This window comes from Hippoglossus stenolepis, chromosome 11, assembly GCF_022539355.2.
Source record: "Hippoglossus stenolepis isolate QCI-W04-F060 chromosome 11, HSTE1.2, whole genome shotgun sequence".
Classification (NCBI taxonomy): domain Eukaryota; kingdom Metazoa; phylum Chordata; class Actinopteri; order Pleuronectiformes; family Pleuronectidae; genus Hippoglossus; species Hippoglossus stenolepis.
This window is the reverse complement of record NC_061493.1, coordinates 10,959,025-10,978,921: the sequence shown is the minus strand read 5'-3', so window position 1 is coordinate 10,978,921 and position 19,897 is coordinate 10,959,025. Positions and strand designations below refer to the sequence as shown.

Here is a 19,897-nt window from a genome sequence, read left to right as displayed (position 1 = left end):
CGAACTCCTCGGGTCGACAAAGCGTCATTAGCATGTCAGAGGCGTTTGGTTTGGACCCGACACTCCTCATAACAGCTGCTCGTCTGGCGACTTATTCAATTCGTGTGTGCGTATGCATGTGGACGTGCGTCTGTGTTGATGCACGCATGTGCCCGGTATAAACAAAGGAAGAAGCGAACAGAAGGTTTCATCAATGACACCAAAACACCAAAAGTGTGTGTGTACGTGTGTGTCCTATGTGTGTCACTGATGACTGAAGAAATCTCCATCAACATCTTGCCTGTGTGTGAGTGTGTTTGGTCCAGGTATTTATTATGTTGTGGGGACCTAAGTCTGTTTACACAGACAAAAAACAGGTCCCCATAACGTAAATCAATCAGGTTTTAAGGTGACAACATGTTTGCAGGTTAAGTTTAGGTTTAGTATAAGGTTAGGGTTAGACAAGTTGTAACTGTGGTTAGGTTAGAGTAAGTCTCCAGGGAATCAGTGTTAGTCAATATAATGTCCCCTGAAGCCATGGAAACGTGACTGTATGTGTGTGTGTGTGTGTGTGTGTGTGTGTGTGTGTGTGTGTGTGTGTGTGTGTGTGTGTGTGTGTGTGTGTGTGTGTGTGCCATGTGTGTCACTTTGATGACTGAAGAAATCTCCATCAACATCTTGCCTCGGAGTGTGTATGTGTGTATATATGTGTGTTTGTGTGGTGTGCAACTGCATAAACATGGTGTCGGAGTGTTGAGATGCTCCCTCCATCCATCTGTTCTGCTGGCATTTACACCTTCGCAGGGCTACAATAGAGGAGAGAGGGACGGAGAGAGAGAGAGAGAGAGAGAGGACGAGGAAGACAGAGATAAACAGCCGAGTGATATCGTCGGTTTTGTCCGTCAGACACTTGGAGAAATAAAAACTCTCTGAGGTCACCTGTTGAGCTCCGATGCTCTGTTCTCATGTGATCTTTTAATATTTCCGTGGGTGTCTAAGTATCTGTGAGAGGGTGTGAGCGTGAAGCTGCTGTGTGTCTTCCTGTGGATGTGGTTACGAGTTTCTGAGTCGATGTTTGTGTCTTGGTGGACATACGAGTGTGTGTGTGTGTGTGTGTGTGTGTGTGTGTGTGTGTGTGTGTGTTTTGTGTGTGTGTGTGTGTGTGTGTGTGTGTTAGTGTGTGTGTGTGTGTGTGTTTCAGAGGGCTGTCAGAGAGAGAACTCATTGTTCTCTTCCTCCTTATCTAGCGTCTCGGCAGACAGCCCGTGCTGTTTCCCCCTCAGCGATGTGACCTGGCTGTGATACCGCCCTCGTCTCTGCAGATAACAGACCACCCTAAAAATACTCCTCTTTCTACCACTTTACTATCTTCCCCTCTGTTCTCCTCACCTCTCCTGGCTCACTGTATCCTCCGGAGTCTCCCTGAGCCAGGAGTTAGCTCTGCCAGACTAAAATACCTCTGGGCGCCTCCGAATGTCACAGGGGTCTTTCAATTCTCCATTTCCCCCCTCTCTCTTTTTTTTGTCTTTCAGTTCTCATTGTGTTGGCAGCCGTGGATGTTACTGCGTCGGCTTGAACAGCAGAAGTGCAACTTGGACTGTTACATCACAAGTTTTCTTATGATTTTCCACAATCATTCCTCATCCCCCCCGCAGCTACTTCAGTCACCCACACTCTGGACACACAGGGCAGATGGGATGTAGGAGGATACGGTGAGGACAGAATCTGCCGGGCTCACATAATTGTACATCAAGTAATTCGCCCAAGCTCCTCAATAAAATATTAAAGAGTGCATTGTTTTCTGTGCCTCGTGGGCCTGACAGTCTGGAACGATGCTAATTATGATAAACTAGGTATTATTTTGTAGATCATGCTACAGCCAAGTGCTCTGAGAGCTTTTCCCGTCTCCCTCGCGGCCTGAACCCTCCTCTGCGGTGAAGTGCTCACTGACAAAACCCCTTTCTGAAGTTTGGAGGAAGTTTCTTGCAATTTTAAACCACTTTTATTCCAAGCTTCTCTGCCAGGTTTGACATCTGGGGGTCAGAAAGCTGTCGTTTTTATTCTTTTCTTGATGTGCGCGCTTGCATCCTTGCCTATGTCCTAACCCCAAACCCACGCAGGTGACCGGAGGGGGCCGCGTGTGTGGGTGGACAACTCAATGGTGACCCCCTCTCTTTACCCTCACCCTCCCTCCCCTCCCCTTCCCTCTTTTCTTGCTCTCTGTCCACCAGTGTGAGTCCAAAAAGGAGTGAAGGGGGGGCACAGGAAGAGAAAAACACCCACTCTTAGCCAAACACACTGACTGAGATTTTGCAGCTGCCAGTACACAAACTCAGTGAGACAATAGAATAGATGAAGAAATAGCTTCTAAAAAGATAATTACATGGATTATCAGTAGAGAGAGAGAGTGCTACGCTGTAAGGGATTGGCCGTTTAACCTGCTCTAATCAAAATGTTATCTTAACAATAGCTCAGATGACGCATAATGATGATGCATAATTTTAAACTAGTCATTAGAAGAGAAATAAATTCCCCTCAGCTAGATGGAGCGCTTAAGTCTCTTTCAGCTTGTTGTTTTGGTTTAACAAAAGTGAAGCCAAAGCACCTCAATCGCCCCCTGGTGGCTTGCTGCAGTGCATGTCATAAACCCAGCCTCCTCCATGTTATTGGAAGGCACGTGGACCAAATTAATCAGTCAAAGTACATGTCAAATAAACATTTCTCGAACATGGTTTCTGTCTTGTTAGATAGTTCTTATCACACTGATGTTTGTTTATGAGTGTTAATAAGTGATGAGTGTCCAGCGCGAAGCAGCATGACTGACAGCTGAGACTGACTCACGATTGGTTGAGTCTGTCTATCAGCAGGACCTTGATACCGCAGCTCCGCCCCCTGGTCGCTACTGCGCACACCTGGCTCCACATGACGTATCGGCACAAGCATCCAGGATGTTTTGTCTTCATTTCAGGGTAATGGGAGAAAAAGGAGACAAATGATTCATCTTTACAAACAATCTGTGGTTCAGTGTCTCCACTCTCATCAACTCTGTTTTGGAAGCAGCAGCAGCAGGCAGCCGTTTCCAGTTTTAAAAACTTTGATAAACACATTGTATTCTAGCAGCCCGACACTAAACAGCAATTTAACAAGTGAGGTAGGGAAGTGAATACTGGACTTAAGTTTAATGAGGCTCCATGTTTTCTGGATGTGTAACATGTGAATATGCTGTCCAATCATGATGGATTCATAGAGATGATCTGTCAATGTTGGGTAAACAGTAAAGTAAGCAGTAGTCTTAAAACAACAAGTATGGTGTCTATTTAAAATCATTGTACACGGACATTGTTTAGACTGAACAATCAGTCGGTTGCAACTGATAATTATATTCATTGCTGATTAATCAGCTTTTTTTCACCTCAGTTGATTGATTTATAATGATTTTAAAGCCATTTACCAAAGTTACCAGTGATATGACAGAGAATATCTGTGAGGCTTCGTATTTGTGAAGCTGAAACAGTTCAAAACAAATAATTGATAGATTATCAAAATAATTTCAGATTTTTTTTATGTTGATATACTATAATAATGATAGTAAAAAAAACCTGAATAAAACAGTATAGGACTGTAACCTCACATGAAGGTGGGAGTCTGTCTCTGTGTCTCTGTGCATCTTTGAAAACTGGACAAGGCTAAGATGGTGTTTTAGATGATGTCTTCAAACCAGATCATTACCTTTGTCTTTATCAGTACAAGCAGTCAGTTACACAAACATGAGCACAAACACACGCAGAGAGGATGAAGCAGAAGCCACCAGTCATCTTATGAAGACATGATCCTTCACTGTGTTTCTGTTTGCTGTGTGGGAGAAGGTTTAGGTGACTGCTACACGGTCGCTGTCAAATCTAAAGGTTCTCTCTCACTGAATGACATTGTGCGTCAGTGTGTAAAACTTATTTCACACGTTGTGATATAAATAGTCTGGTTTGCATTTTACATATGACCGTAGCTGTCCCTATTGTTGAGGCGTCAAATAATCAGGTTGACGCGGGACATTTGCTTGACGTCCACATCCATACCAACACTGCCCCCCTGAGGGGGAAGGCGGCAACGGCTGCTGTTGGACATCATCAAACGAGGCATGAGTTTGTGTGATGTGCTAAATTGAGTTGTGTGGGCCTGACTGACACGTGGGAGGACAGAGGATCTCTCAAGGACGGGACAAGCTGGGCAAGTCATAACGAGAACATAATGAGTGATGATCTCACACTCTCACAAAATGACAAAGCACCAAAGCGTCAAAACTCATTTAGGCGTGTGGATGAGACGAGGTGATGTTTAGGCTGTGACAGACAGAAACAACACTGACGTGTAACTGTATCAGCTCAATCTCTTGTAGACACAATAGAAATGCTCTACTTTATCAGCACAGAAACGATTTTAACAATTATTACAGGGTTTGTTCCCTTACGACTGTTATTGCCATAGTGAGGCATACAATGACGAAAATAAACAAACTAGCAGCAGTAAGTTGTTATTATTATTTTATTTTATTTTGATTTATTGCATTATTTATTTCCTTCCTAGTTAGTTCTATTTGATTGTAATATAAATAAAGATGCATTAATTTAAAGTTGATTGAGCCTTAAAAGCAAAGACTTTTAATCTGTTTATCTTTCCAGGTTCTTCATTTTCCCTTTTTTAAAATATTTTATCACTTTTAATTCCACTTGCATCCTCACACACTTAATGCATATAATATAATATTTGATCTGATTTATATTGAGCTCTATTTTATTTAACTTCTTTTTATTTTTATTTTTATTTTTCTTTATTTTGTATTTTCTATGACCTTGCTCTTATTGCCCAGCTGACTTGTTCTTGGTCCAACAAAAAAATCTAAAGTGACAACAGAGAGGATGACAGAGAACTCCCATATCAGATACAGACAAGGGAAGAGAATAATCAATGGAAACAGATGAGAAAACAACTCACCAGGTGATACACGGTACCGGTTTGGGCCCCTGACAGGAGACACTGTGATCTGCTCATGTATCAATGGACTGACATCAGCTCCAATTCTGTTTAGAGAGACAGTAGTTTATCCTCCTTCACTACATAACATAGTAATATCAAATTAACTTACAGACATGATTTATCCATCATCCAAACCATTTTATCATTGTATTTGATATTTCTATTGTGGAAAAACAACTGAAATATTAATAGAGAAGAAATTTATTCAAACTACATATTCTCCCAACACCATAAAAACCTCCCCACAATGAGAAACTTGGCACATTAACCCACGAGCTTTACCCTAAAATGTGTCAAATTAGGTCAAACGATTTCAATTAAATGTCGGGTTGCAGGAAATAAAAAAACACATTTCTGGCAGGTACACACCTGTTGATCATAGCGTCAGTTTATGTGGTGAGACTTTAGAGATTTTCTATAAAGCAGGTTCCAGCAGGACTTCTCACATCTCACCCCTCATAGGACTCAGTTTAAGCTGCTTGACTTCATATATAGAGCCTGCATGTTCAGTCACCTGCACATATCTCTGACCTCCTGACAGCACCAGTCGGTCACATGGGTCTTCTGAACAGGGCTCACTGGTTGTCCACTCGTGCCTGACTTAAAAACACTAGGTGATCTTTCCTATGAAGTTGTGGCTCCACCTCGATGAAACACTCATCCTCCACTTACCATTGCAATGTGAAATATTTGTGATTCTGCTTGTTTTTCATGTCTTTCTGTTGCATTTATCATTATTGTGTTCATGGTTTTATTTAATAATTGTACTTTTGTGAAGCAATTTGAGATTTTGCCGTATGAAAGGTTCTGTACTAAACAAACTGTACCTACTGATTTACTCATCAGCCCTGTCCCCAGTCGTCTCCACACTTTGACGACAAGCATCTGTGTCCCTGAGTATCCTTGAGCAAGACACTAAATCCCTATCAGTGGCCCTCGTCTGTTGCTGCCCTTCACACTTTCAATTTTCCTCTGAAAAGGGCAAACCGAAAAATAGATTTCTCCTTTGGGGTTTATTTGAGTATCGCTCAGAATGGTGTGTGAAGAAGAGGCACAAGCGGATTCCTCTCCTCTATAACAGAATAATCTGCAACCGCTTAACGTGCTCCATCGCCACTTTGCAAAAATATCAAGCTGCAATCACGCGCTGTATGTAGTGGGCCTGCGGTACCAGGAATCCAACGGTGACCGTGCAAGCACCATGAATGAGGCAGAAGCTTTCAAAGTACTTCACTCTGCAAGAGGTGTTGATGTTTAAAACTAGCCACTTACATCTTGTGTAGTTTTTGGATATATACATATATCAAATGCTTTACATTTACAATTTAAGCTCATGTGCCTATCTGGGTCAGCTGAGCAACATTTGGAGTTGTCAGCTTTCTGCAGCCTAAGTAGGTCACGCTAACACGGAAGGGGGTTTTGACAAGCCTCTCATACTCCATCAGTTCACACCACAAAACAATCTCAAGACTGCTTATAATGTAGAACACCATGACTACAGCTTTAAGCTACATGACAATGGACATCACAGTGACGTTTGGTCACCGCTGGAAGATATAAAACACCAGATAAATGCAATATTTCGTGTCATTAATTTAATATAAGCATTGTTTTGCAGGAAAATTGCTTTGAGAGCTAAACACACCACAACTCATTGCAGCTGCGGAGAAATCTAAATTACGAATGCGTGACGATTACAATCTGTTGTGCATGTGTAAAGAACTAAACAGTGAGTTTATTAACCAGAAAAGCATAAATATAGCTGAGGGCCCAATGAGATTCGATTAACCAACCGCATCGGTGCACCAGTTTCACAGCCGTACTCTCGCTGGCCCACAAAAACAAATCTTCATGTCGAGCCTGGATTTGTAATCAAAGTGCAGCTTCTGCACCTTTGGTTGCAATGATGTAACAGTGGGCTTCCTGTCCTCGATTTAGGGGCCACATCTTACAAAATATGGGTAGTGCCATATTGGTGTGTGTGTATATATAAATGTGGGGCTATGTATTCAATAAGTTCTCTGCTGTGACTCTGCACTGTCAACATGGCTCCCAGAGGAACGATCACCATGACAACTGCTCTGCTCTGCTTCATACTGGGTCTACTCAGTCCAGCTCCAGCTACCTGTGAGTCCATTTCATCACATTTGACCGCAACCAATCAGATTAGAATACAGTATATATATTTCTGTAGGATGTTTCAGTTGTTAATGATGTGGTGTGTGTTTGTGTGCGGCGGCGATCCCAAATGAACAAAGCCTGTTGTACGAGATACAACAGGAAGCCGGTGCCGTTCCAGCGTATTAAGGGCTACAGAGAACAGACCATCAGGGAAAACTGCAACATGGAGGCAATCATGTAAGACTCGAAACCTTTTCATCTCCAGCCCTGCAAACACCGGAATCTGAGCTAAAGCACTGCACTAAGCTAAAGCCGTCTTCGATTAATTTTGCACCGTAAAAATAAAATAGTTAGACATGATAATCACAAAATTCTACCATCAGAATTGCATAACTCTGAACAGGCAGCCTATAGCTAAATGTTGCCGATCTAAGATTAATAAAATCCAATCACACAATTATTCAATAGGTCTAAGCATCAACCCCTTTTGGGATACTAATCAAAATGTGTCAATATTACCAGCCATTGTCATAATAACACTACACGACATGAATTATTTCTCTCGTGCATTTGAGAAATTTGGCTCACTTAGGTGAACAGAAAATATGATTTTGTAATGAAATTTGTTTAAATTCTTCCAAGTAAGTTGATAAAAATTGTTTCTGTGTCTGTATTTTTAACCATTAAAAAAAAGCATTTAGTCATGTTAATAATAATCTACATAAATTCATAACTTTAAATAGGCAGTTGTTTCAATAAATCCTGTTTACAAATCATTTGTTCCTAATCTGTCTAGTCTCTATCCAACATTGGCAAAATCCAATCACACAATTATTCAATAAGTCGGAGCATCAAACCTGAATACTGAATGTGTCAATATTATTGTCATAATAAGATGTTATTTTTCAAAACGTTATTTTTAGTCATTTTATCGAAATTTTCTTTAAGGCTGCAACCACAAAGTAAATCACTGACTCATTTGAGAAAGTTGGTTTCCTTAGATCAACAGGAAAACACGTTTTTTTGTGGTGAAACCTTTGTGGTTTAACTTAAAACGTCTTCTGTGTCTGGATTGAAAGTACAATATAAAGTTCAAAGTACAGCTGTGACGTATATAAAAAATCTCTGTCTCTCGGTTGCAGTTTCTACACCATAAAGAAGAATGAGATTTGTGTGACTCGGAGAGACGCGTGGGTGAAGAAAACTCTGGAGTTACTCAGGTATGAGATTCTTATCCACGTCTTCATAACAGCTGCTACAAAGCTTAGACGTCAACCTGAAAACGATGACAAGCTTCTCTGAAGGGTGAGGAGTTTTCTGTTGTTTCTATGTTGCAGCTCCAAACTGAAGAAGATGTCCAAGCCCAACTCAGCTGCAGGTGGAACTCTGAGGAAGAAGAAGAAAAGTGGAAATCCTTCATATACTGACAGAAGCGGCTCTTTCTTCAGTACCACAGAAACATTCCTGAACAACACTGAAAGTTTCTATTAGGACCAACAAAAAAAAAAGATTGTGGCCTCGGAGAATTACAGTAATTAAAGTTATAAAAGGGAGGGGGGTGTTTGAGAGAAATTGAAGCCACTGTAATCAAATCCTGTCGACGATATAATCTCTGAAAAAGAGATGTTAATTACTTTTACTTGGCTGAACATATGCAGGATCAGACATAAAACTTCATTATCGTGACTTGAGAACCTGAGAGGAACATCTTTGAGACGGCTGGTGTAGATTAAGTTCTTCTGCCATTTAATCATGTTGAAGTGAGCCTTTCTTATTGTTTTTTAATTATGCTTTTTCTGAATATTCATTTCCTTCCCCTGATGTGAATCTGCTTCATACTTGTATTCTTATAAACAAATAAACGTTTGTGATAGTTCTCCATTGTCGTCCACATTTGTTTAATCAAACAACGTCTCACTGAAATGTGCCCTGTAACTCTGAATGTCGCCAAAACAGTCTTTTAAAATAGAAACAATTAGATGTTTCAAGCCATCGTATGACATCTTGGCAGAAGACAACTCTTGACATTAGGCCCATGACCGAGTCGACTGCTGCTCTGCATCGTGCGTGTTTCGGTGGCGTGACATGTGCGCCTGGATGCTGCCGGCACGTGTGCTAGAAGGTGTGTGAGAAGTTTTTCCAATGAGCTGTCCTGCCCTCGGAGCCCAACACATGCTAATGCACGACATGACTGACAGGGAGGCAGCATCTTGTGCTATTTCAGATCAGCACCCCCGAGGGGTTTGGTGCTCCAGACAAGGTCCCCCCCACCCCAATGACACTCTCCTTTCAAAGGAGCTGCACTGCAGTACCTCAAAGTCTCCACCAGATGGGAGTGCTGATCTGTGCCTTTCCGAAGGCTACATTATGATGATGAGCACAGTTACTTCTGATTTCCACAATTATCCAAAAATGACACCGTGTGTAGATGGTGAAAAGAAACATTTATTGTGTTTGCAGCAAACAGAAGAAAAGTCTCAGAACTTTTTAGTGTAAAACACAGACTTGATTTGCATCTTTGATTTCTACTAATCCTCGTGCTAACTGAACAGAAAGCACACAAAGATTATAATGAAGAGACATATAAATAATGCTAATTATAAATATTAAATACCATTTGCAGAGTGACACTAGCAAACATTTTTAATATGTTAAATAAATTGTAAATAAATTGTCTATATATAATTCAAATGGTCAGTAGTGCTTTTCTTTGGGCTGGAGGTTGGCATGGCAGCAGTGCTCTTCTTTGCTCTGCGGGCCTGACTGTAAAACACACAATTAAGAGATAACAGTTAAAAAGCTGTTTGACGTGTTCCACAAACATCAAGATGTGGTTAACATGACTGAGGAGCATTAAGAGTTGATATTGTAGATGGACTGAGATGTTCGACTCACTCTAGCTCCCTGATCTTCTCAGCCACCCAGTCCTGTTTCCAGTGGCTGCAGATTTCTCCCTCTGTCGTCTCAAATCTGGGAGATGGAACAAGAAATGATTAGTTTCGCTGCTTTAATTCAAGACATTGCATCAACTGTATTAGGTTTTAATAATCACTCTCTGTATGATAAACTGAAGAGGTGGTTCTTACACGACAGCGCGGACACAGGGCGGGTTCCTCCGCTGGATCCTGAAGCCGATGATGGGAACGGAGACGTTCACAGTACTGACCCTAGTGCAGCACTTGCCAAACTTGATTTGTGCTTTTCAGGAAAAAAAACAAGAACATGTTGAGTCTATACAGTTTGATTTTCATCAGAATAGAAACATTTCATATGTGCATGTAAAAGCATTTTTTTTTAAGTATGATGACCAACAGAGTTGATAGGGTGCAGGATCTCTAAAAGTCAACTCACCAGAAACTGTAGTAGCCATGGCCAGAATCCCAACGAGGACGGCCAGGCACGCAAGTCTGTTGTTGCAAAGCTGCATGGTCAATGTGAGACGTTCCTGAGGTTCTTTGCAAGAGCTGCTGTACGATGGATTTAGCAGAAAGAGATTGATCTTCTCAAACTCGTCCTCCAGGTTTTATACCATAAAAAGAGGAACCAAGGCCTGCTAACAGGATGCATTTTCTCTCTGGGCTTTGTGTGTGTGTGTGTGTGTGTGTGTGTGTGTGTGTGTGTGTGTGTGTGTGTGTGTGTGTGTGTGTGTGTTGCGTGTGTGTGCGTGTGTGTGTGTATCAGGGTGGGGGCATGGAACTCAGTTGGTGGAAAATCTAGTTGTTCATTTCCTTTTTTGCAATTTTATCATGAAATGGATATGAATGGAAAAGAAATGTAACTTAAATTGTGGCTCCAGTACAGACATTTATTTTACTTATTCATTTGGAAAACCTATAAAGCTGTTCAAATAAACAGATTCACATACAAATAACAGCCTGTTGTAATCCACTAATACAGGTAATAGATTACAGCAGGTATAGACTACTTGCATATGTTTACTGGGACTGTGTTCATATTATCATACTTTACTGGTGAATTGTGAAAGTAGGTTGCCTGTACGGTATAACGTGAGATGATATAATATAAATCTATCTTATTTTATGTGTTTGACCTGTGAAAGAATACACTGGAGGAATGGGTATATTCTATGCAGTTATGTTAATGAATTGTTTATTATTACTATTAATGACTTTTTAAACAACTATAATACAATCTATAATCTCAATAGTGGTAAATCATTACATTTAGGTATGAATCCTGCTGATCTCAGCAATAATATAAAGGCCCTAATCATGTGCTAGTCACTCTACCCAGAGTGTCATCGTTCTCCCCTGACATCCCTGATCTTTCTCTGGTGTTGACCTTGATGGTCAGCACAGCAACAAGAAAAGGGGAAGGAAGGAGATCCCAAAGCTTTCCGCCGCAAACCACAAGTTTCTGAGCATCCTCCTCCCAGATTTGGTCATTTGTCGGTGAAAGCTCTGTCACTGCAGTCACAAGTCTCAACTTGTTCCTCTGTGATTCAACCAAATCACAAAGATTAAAACGCCTAAAATGATATTGCAAGAAGAACCTTTTCCTTCACACAGCAAATATATGACACATTTCGAATTCGGAGAGGGTGTTTTTTTCACTTACAGCCGAGCTTCAGGTTCATTGCAGTGGTGCATTAGTAAGCAGCCGCCTTCACCCCCCCCCCCATTGAAACACAAGACAGCTCTGCATTTTTCCACATTTTCAATCAATTGTATTACATACAAATACTGTGGTGATGGTTCCCATCTAATTTTTCTGTCACTGTCGTCAAGTGTAGTTAGTTCAAAAAGTTGAGGAGCTAATGCCAAGACTCTGGGGATTGTGTCGCTGAGTCTTTTGCAACCAGGTTGTTAAAAAAACGGAACTTATGATCTCAGTCTCTGTGACCTCTTATGCTCTTGGGAAGATACCAAAGCATGTTTGCTTCATGTCGAGCAGGAGTTAAAGAAGTGGAGAGGGGAAAGAGGAGATGGACATCCCTGCATAGTTTACGTTGTTTTAGTTTTCTCACATATATGTTGACTGCTGCTTATGTTTCTTGATAATAAAGCAGACCTTAATATTAGTTTTACGGGAATAATCCTGTACATTTTACCCATGCTACTAGAGAGACTAGTAACATACTCGAATAGATTCAGTGTAACACAAAAACTGATTAACACACTAAATATTACGATAAAAAATAGATTTAACATACATGAATATCCTTGAGAGGAAATCGCCGTCATTATCAATGGAAAATCCTTAAATATACAGAATTATGCTATTTAAACAAGAAGGTCTCAGTAACGTGTTCACTTTTATCTTTGTAGTTTATATTGTACTAGATTTTTGTTCCAACATACTGTCAATTTTCATGTTATGTGATGTTTTAGATTATTTGTTTGCAGTAAATACATTTGATGATAATCTAACATTAGATGGAATACAACTTGCATTAAAACAACACATGCCTCCACTAATCAAAAATCCTCAATGACATTATATTCATCTGTTTTCAAATAATCTGGAAGACTACATTGTAATATAATCTGTATTAATGCACTTCCAAACAAACAGCTGTTAAACTACCAGCCTCTGTTGCCAGACATGTCGGCTTAGTGAATAGATAGTGGTAGAACACATAGTGAATTACACAGACATGACTTTACTGGTTTTGCTTATTCCTTTCTTTTCTTAATGGAACAAAAAAAATTCCTTGTGAGTGAAAAGCAGAAATGAAAACTTCAAATGAGGAAGGAAGCGCGACCAGTGTGATCAGCTTCACTATGATAATGAAGAATATGACGAGAACATTGCGAAACCTGGTTTACTGTTACGGGATTTGGTCTCGTTGGATGTGTGCTGCCGTCTGGGCGTCACCTCCGGCTCCTTCTCCCCTCGGCAGCCTGACTCCCATCATGGTGCTCACACTTCGGCCAAACTTTGCTTGACTCTATTTGATATTTGAAAGTCTTTATTTTTGTGTCCGTCTGCCTGAACTCTAATCACTGCTTCTGCTCATCCACCTTCAGATCATGTGCACTCCTCAGCCTCCCTTCGCTCTGTGAGGACCTGATCCCTGGACTCTGATTCCCCAACAGCTCGTTTTGAGTTTTCATTGTTATCCGTCAGCCTCCCCCTTTACATTACTTTGTCAAGCACAACAATGTCTGTGCTTTTAATTACTTGTTTAAAGCTTCACTCAGTAGAAACCAATATTCTGATATAAAGACCATAGTCTGAATAAGACACTGCCATCTAAACAGCATTTTCTGATAAATTGAACCTGAATACAGTCATACTCAGAACAAGCAAATTAAGACATGTGTAGTATTTTGACCTTTGTCGCATCATGTAGAAATGTTTAAGTCTCAATCGCATCATAACGTCCTATTGTTGGAGTTTTCACATCGTTTTGCGATATTGACATTCATCAGGTTCCAGTAATAGGACGTGATTTTGACGTGAGACATAAATCAGACAACGCTCTGTATGTAAATGGAATATGAATGGAGTACTCGATAAGCAACTCATGTAAACATCATAATCAGAATAATTGTCTTATTCAAACAGTCAGGATATGACTGTCCATGTCTCTGTCTCTGCAAATCTTCAGTTTACACTTTCTGATCTGTGACATTTTTGATTTTATTTGTTAGTGAGTCAAGTCAGGTTGCTCCCCTGCATCATCATCATTTCTTACAGCATCATCCTGACTTGCTGCAAACTGATGGAACAATAATCCACTAGACTTGGAAGAACAATCCTACCTCAGCACTCTGCGGCACAACTAAGGGATATCAGTGATTTAATCCTGACTCATAATAATGGGCTGTCATTGACATGGGACAGGTTAGAGTCAATTAAACATAATGGACCATCTAAAGAATTCCACTTACACTGTCAGTTTTAAAAGCCTCAGAACAACTGTTTTATCAGTGATGGCTATAAGATAACTTCCACAGAGACATGGTGGCTACAGGAGAGTCAATTCCTGCTTGAATTCCACCTTTTACTTAACTTTTCTCTATGTTATGTCATTTCAACATTCAGCTTTGCTAAAGGATTGGTTCTTGTATGTGATGATCCACCCTGTGAACTTCAAATTGCCCCTGATGGCCAATGTGTGAATGGGATTCATAAGTGATAGACAAAGTGTTAGATATAGCATCGCTGTATGTACGTTGTAAATGTCAACTGTACTACACGCACTTTGAGAGTTCATGAAGAGGAGGAGAGTGCTGAATAATTACAGCCCATTTACCACTCATCTGAATAAGAGAGACTCATTCTCACAACCAGCCACCCACTCTTTGTTGGCTCTGTTGGACGCTGATGGAACTACATGACTAGAGCTTCTATAAGGAACAAACAGAGTACAGCTGAAAATAACACAATATCACACGGCTCACTTTTAAACTAATGAAACATTTCAATAATTAGCACATTGTTTGCCATTAAAAAACCCCAGTCTGCATACGAGTCTCTTCTGATCTGCTGCTCCTTACATCACAATAACATCAGTCAATGTGTATTTGCCCTCAAAGAAAGTTACTCATGCAAACTAGTGGCACACAGTAGAGTGCATATCTCCGCCAAGGCAGAGCAGTCACCTCAAGCTCAATCAAGCCGATCAAACCAAATTTCACACACTAATGTACAGGGCCGGAGGATTTTGTCAGAATAAACAGGAGATCGCCTCTGAAGACATTCATCGTCCTGCTTCTTCAATCAAATCACAACATGGACATTGCTGAACTCCACAGGTTGCATCTGTTAATATAACTTCTATCTAAGTGTCAAGAAGGTTGACTGCACAACTAGGAAGCCACGAACAAACTTTCTACACGTGGAAATGTCTCTGCTGTCAGCCTCTTCCTCTAAGCAGGTGACCACAAACAATGTGGTTAGTGCAGCAGTTTATGTAGTGCATTTTTTTTGTGTGTGTAACCTTGCATGTGCATGCCTGCAAATGCCATGAGGCCAAAAATGTGGTATATTTGCGCTGCCTGTATGCTCTGTGTACACAAGTATACACAAGAGTCGGTAGCTCAACCTCAGAAGCACCAGAGAAAGCTTCCATGTTAGAAAGCGAGATTTATTTCATATATTTCTCGAGTGTAAGAAAGCTTAACCTTTGCACAAAAGGTCTTTGAAGATTCATTTGAGATGTTCAAATTGTCAGTGGACAGAACAGTTTCTACTTTAATGAGATCATTGGCTATTTTACTGACAAAACTGGTATGTGGGGGAAAGTGTCACTAAATATAAACTGATCCCTTTAAAATACCGTAAATCTAGTGAGACAGTAATATCAGCATTTCACTGACCATACAGATTAATCATCAAGTCACAGGTTATCGGAAATTACCACATTATTATTTGACTTGTAAATACTAGAGTAGGTGCAAAGCATATTCCCCTACAGTGGAAAATGCAATGACACATACAGACCACCACTTTTGAGTAGAGGGGTTAGGACCACTCCGCTGCAGGAGGAAATATGTTGTCTTCTTTCCAGGCGTGTGCACATCTGTGGGTGCAGCACACTTGAATGATATAAACTGGTGTGTGTACTGCGTCTGTGGGTTTATAAAGGGCTTGCAGAGCAAACTACACACCATATCTTTTCTTAGCCCGACAAACGCAATGACTCTTCTCAACTTTGTCTCACTTGTACTTGTAGCTACCATGGTGTCAACAGCCTCAGCTCAAGGTAAGGCCAATTTGCATGCTTTTATCAATGTGAATCTTTGTGCATTTTTTTCTAATATGGTTCAATGTTCTTTTTAATGTCCGATTATGATGAATTATTTTTTGTGTCATGTCCAAAGGTGGGATCGCAAGTTGTTGTCGCAACGTTTCAAGCACTCAAATCCAACGAGACCTTCTGAAGAATTACTATGTACAAGAACAGCCGGCGTGTGCTCGACAAATAGTTGTGTAAGTCAGCAAATCTATCCAGTGTTGGATTTGTGAGCATAGCTTGTCTTCACACAGTCCAAAAATGTTAAATGTAGAATATTTACATGCAGTTGTCTTTATTTCAGGGTTAGGGTTGAAAACGTTTTGAAACAATCACCTCCTCTCAAGAAATGTTACAACTTGTCACTGACTGGATGTTTTCTGTGATGTGATTCTCAATAGCTTCACCACGCTGAAAGGCAAAAGGATCTGCTCTGACCCCACCAATCTGTGGACACAGATGAGCATGGCCTACCTGGATGGAAAGAATTGGCACAGGCAGAATTTGACCTCACACGGCCGCCGCCGACGCCACTGAACCAGCGTCCACCCTCATGCTGAGGAAAAGACCACTGAGTTATTGCAAAAAAGTAGTTGAATTAATTTGAATATAATACTATATTTGCTTTTCTATCTAATTTTAAATTCTATGATGTTAATCTGATCTTGATGTAAATATGTAAATAATTTGTGACATTGTTCATTGTACAATGATACTGACAATCATTAAAATAGTCAAAGTGCAATGGCTGTTTCTGTGGTTATGTGATGAAGAATACATTACTGTGTAAGTGCGTATATGAAATAAATTGCAAAAAAAAAAACTATCTCAGCATCTCAAAGCTCATTCTGGTCATCTCTTTATCTCATCTATGTACGTGCTTCGTCCCCTTAAAAATAACAAAAACAAAGATAATCACCATGGCTACTCAGAAAAGAGAGAGAGATCCTTTCGTCGGAGAGGATCCAAATAGACTTAAAGGTCCAGTGTGTAAGATTTAGGTGAAAGGGATCTATTGGCAGAAATTGAATATAAAATAATCTTAGTGATGTTTTTTAGTAGTGGGTAATTACCCAAATTGTTGTAATCTTTACCCTAGAATCAGCCCTTTATATTTAAATACTTTATATTTACATCAGGAGCGGGTCGTCTCTACGAAGGCCGCCATGTTTTTTTGACAATAGTCCAAACTGGACAAACTAAACACCATTTTTGGAAAGGGCGGGTGAGGTGAGGGGTATTCAGCTGCAACATGAAACTTCACCACTAGATTTCACTAAATTCTACACACTGAACCTTTAAGTGGGGTTGTATGAAAAGGAGACGAGAGCCAGTGGAAGAAGTATTATGAGGCCTTAGCTAAGTGGGGATACCACACTGAGAAATAATCCTACACTGAAAGGCATCAGTAAAATGAACTTCAATTATTAAAAGTAAAAGTGACCACCAGAGTGTTGCACCATTCTATAATGTGTAATTAGGATTTCACTATGACAAGGAAAAGGTTATTTTAAATGAATTTAAAAGTATTTTGGTGAAGTTTAATGTATAAAAATGCATTGTATCGTATAAGTTCAAGGGGGTTTCTGACAATGGTATTGAATATAAGGGGGTTCTCACAAAATTGCTGTTGCCGCGGACTAAAGTAATCAGCCAGTCCCCATTATATCCCCTATATTCTAAACTTGGTATTGCGACTTTATCAGAGTGTTCTCATCTTAATCTATCTTTGTTCATTATTTCGCAGAATTATGCAAAAACTACTGAATAGAGTACCACAAAACGTGGTGGAAGGATGTGGTATGGGTCAGGGAAGAACCCATTAAATATGTGGCTATGGATCTGTGGGCGGATCCGGGGTTTTTTTTTAACATGGAGAAAGGGCATTTTAAACATTTTCATTGTTTTGTCAGAGAATAATTCATTGAGCTTGATGATAAAATCTGGCATGTTTAGTGTTATATAATTATATTATATTTGTATAATGTGTTGTATAATAGTCTCACCGGATGTGAGGTCACTCACTGCAGAGCTTGTTCTCTAACCGCACACACAACCTTTTAATTCCACCCTCATTAAAGCCACTAAATAGAAACGAAAGGTACACTCTCTAGACCACGGCTGAGTCATTCATAGTGTAGTCAGTTACATGTGTTTCACCTCTGCTAATGGCCTCCATGTTCCACCTCCCCTCACTGCGATGGCGTGAGGGGAGGCATGGTGGGCTCCAGGCTAGAGAGTGGAAGTTTTTGGGGCTTTCAGGTCACATGTTTCCATCATTTGTTGGCGCTAAAAAAAGGTGCTAACATTTTGTGGTTTGACAGTACAGCTTGGTCTCAGTGAGCTACAGCTGGAGAAGGCGTGACGGTGGAGTGTTTGAGGTTGATGCAACGTTTGCTTGAACCACAGTGTAATGGGTTTTCCCCACTGCTTGCCTAGACCTTGGAGGCACACCATTGCTTCTTGTGTGACTGAACTGTACTTTAAGTACTCATGGAATATTTAACAAAAGGTGATTAATATATTAATAGATAGTTGTAATTATATAAGAAAAAGATCATTTTATTTTATGTCAGGTTGCCTTGTAAGAACTGGCTAATGACAATAGATAAAAATGAGTTTATACAGCCAACTCTGGCTTATTTACAATATTTTGTCTCTTGAATAATGAGCACTGTCTCTCAAATAACTGAGTAAATTGTCATAAGTGTCAAATATTCTGTCAAATAAAGTGTCATGATAGTGACATTGTTTTACCACTATTTTAAAGTACACAATGATGAGTATAGTACATGAACCTACATGAACATGAATAATTCATACAATCCATGGGAAACTTGTGGTGTGGGAGTATGAGGAGTAATCATTACTTTCATTTTGTGTGTGTGTGTGTGCGTGTGTGTGTGTGTGTGTGCGTATGTGTGTCCCAGTGATATGTTCAGTCAGATGTGTGGAGTTGAGAGAGGGGGGCGTGAGATTTATTGTCCTGAAGCTAAGAGCAGATCTCCAGTGCACACATGCTGTAAATACATCTCCCTACGTGCCACTTCCTGTCTGTAAACATGCAGGTGTATGTCGGACCCTGACGTTGGTTTATTTGTAAGTCACAGTGGCTCCTCTAATTCATTTAATGTTGTAAAATCTTCCTTTAAAATCCTTTTTTTGACCCGTATTTTGACTGTCAATTTCCTCCATTATCATTAGATTCTATTTAGATGAAACGATGCTGCGGAGATTGTTTGCTCATTTGAAAGGGTCAGTTTCATTTCTTTAAGAGCAACAACCTCCATTAATCTTAAAGGTGAGTCTAAAGCAGCACTAATTAATTTCTTGGCAGCATGAGAGCATCCCAACAGGCTGTAAACACAACATTAACATATTATCTCCCAGTTAATATGCCAAAGAGGTGAGCAAAGGGCTTATGATTTAAACATCCACCAGACATGGAGCAACATTAGCATTCATTTGGAGTCATGTTTATGGCCACTTGATGAATGTACGCCTAATGTTAACTCTATTATGGTTCTGTTCTGGTTTCACCCGACTCCTGAGGGAATATGTGGTTCTTTAACAAATAAAAGCTCCACTATGTTGGAGATACAGACATGAGAGCAGTGAGAGTGAAAAACATTGAGCTAAAAGAAGATAAAACGGTCACTTTATGTTGAAGGGAACTAACTATAACTACCTTTCGCCAACACATGATATTTTTTTCTGTTCTTTAAATAAATCTATTGATTGTTATGTCAGTAGTCTTATATTCTGCATCACTTGGTTCCCCCACACTCGTATTTGACAGTCCTGTAATATTACATGGTCAGTGACGCATAACTGAGCGATTTTCTCAGAAGAGAGGACACAGTTCTACTAACTCTCTTCTGCCGAATTAGCCACAAACACACACGTTGATGCTCGATCAAACACCACAGGATGTGCTGGTGGTACGGCAGATGCTCTGTTTCAGAGAAAACCACACACTGAAACACAGGGGCATTAATATAACACGCACATAATATCCCACGCATCCCTCAATACATCACTACTCAACTTTGAAAGTGTAAT

General features: G+C 40.2%; 2 protein-coding genes across 2 annotated transcripts; both read left to right on the top strand.

The window, feature by feature from the left end:
- Nucleotides 1-6,975: 6,975 nt before the first annotated feature.
- On the top strand, nt 6,976-9,007 carry LOC118117980 (C-C motif chemokine 20-like). The gene is made up of 4 exons (XM_035170701.1): nt 6,976-7,137; nt 7,269-7,368; nt 8,274-8,351; nt 8,469-9,007. Exons 1-4 carry the CDS (start codon nt 7,056-7,058, stop codon nt 8,620-8,622), a joined length of 414 nt encoding a protein of 137 aa, XP_035026592.1. The 5' UTR covers nt 6,976-7,055; the 3' UTR covers nt 8,623-9,007.
- A 6,522-nt stretch (nt 9,008-15,529) lies between these two features.
- LOC118118036 (monocyte chemotactic protein 1B-like) lies at nt 15,530-16,580 on the top strand. Its single transcript, XM_035170813.1, has 3 exons — nt 15,530-15,805; nt 15,924-16,032; nt 16,237-16,580. The coding sequence occupies exons 1-3, from the start codon at nt 15,739-15,741 to the stop codon at nt 16,370-16,372; spliced, it is 312 nt and encodes a 103-aa protein (XP_035026704.1). The 5' UTR covers nt 15,530-15,738; the 3' UTR covers nt 16,373-16,580.
- Nucleotides 16,581-19,897: the final 3,317 nt, after the last annotated feature.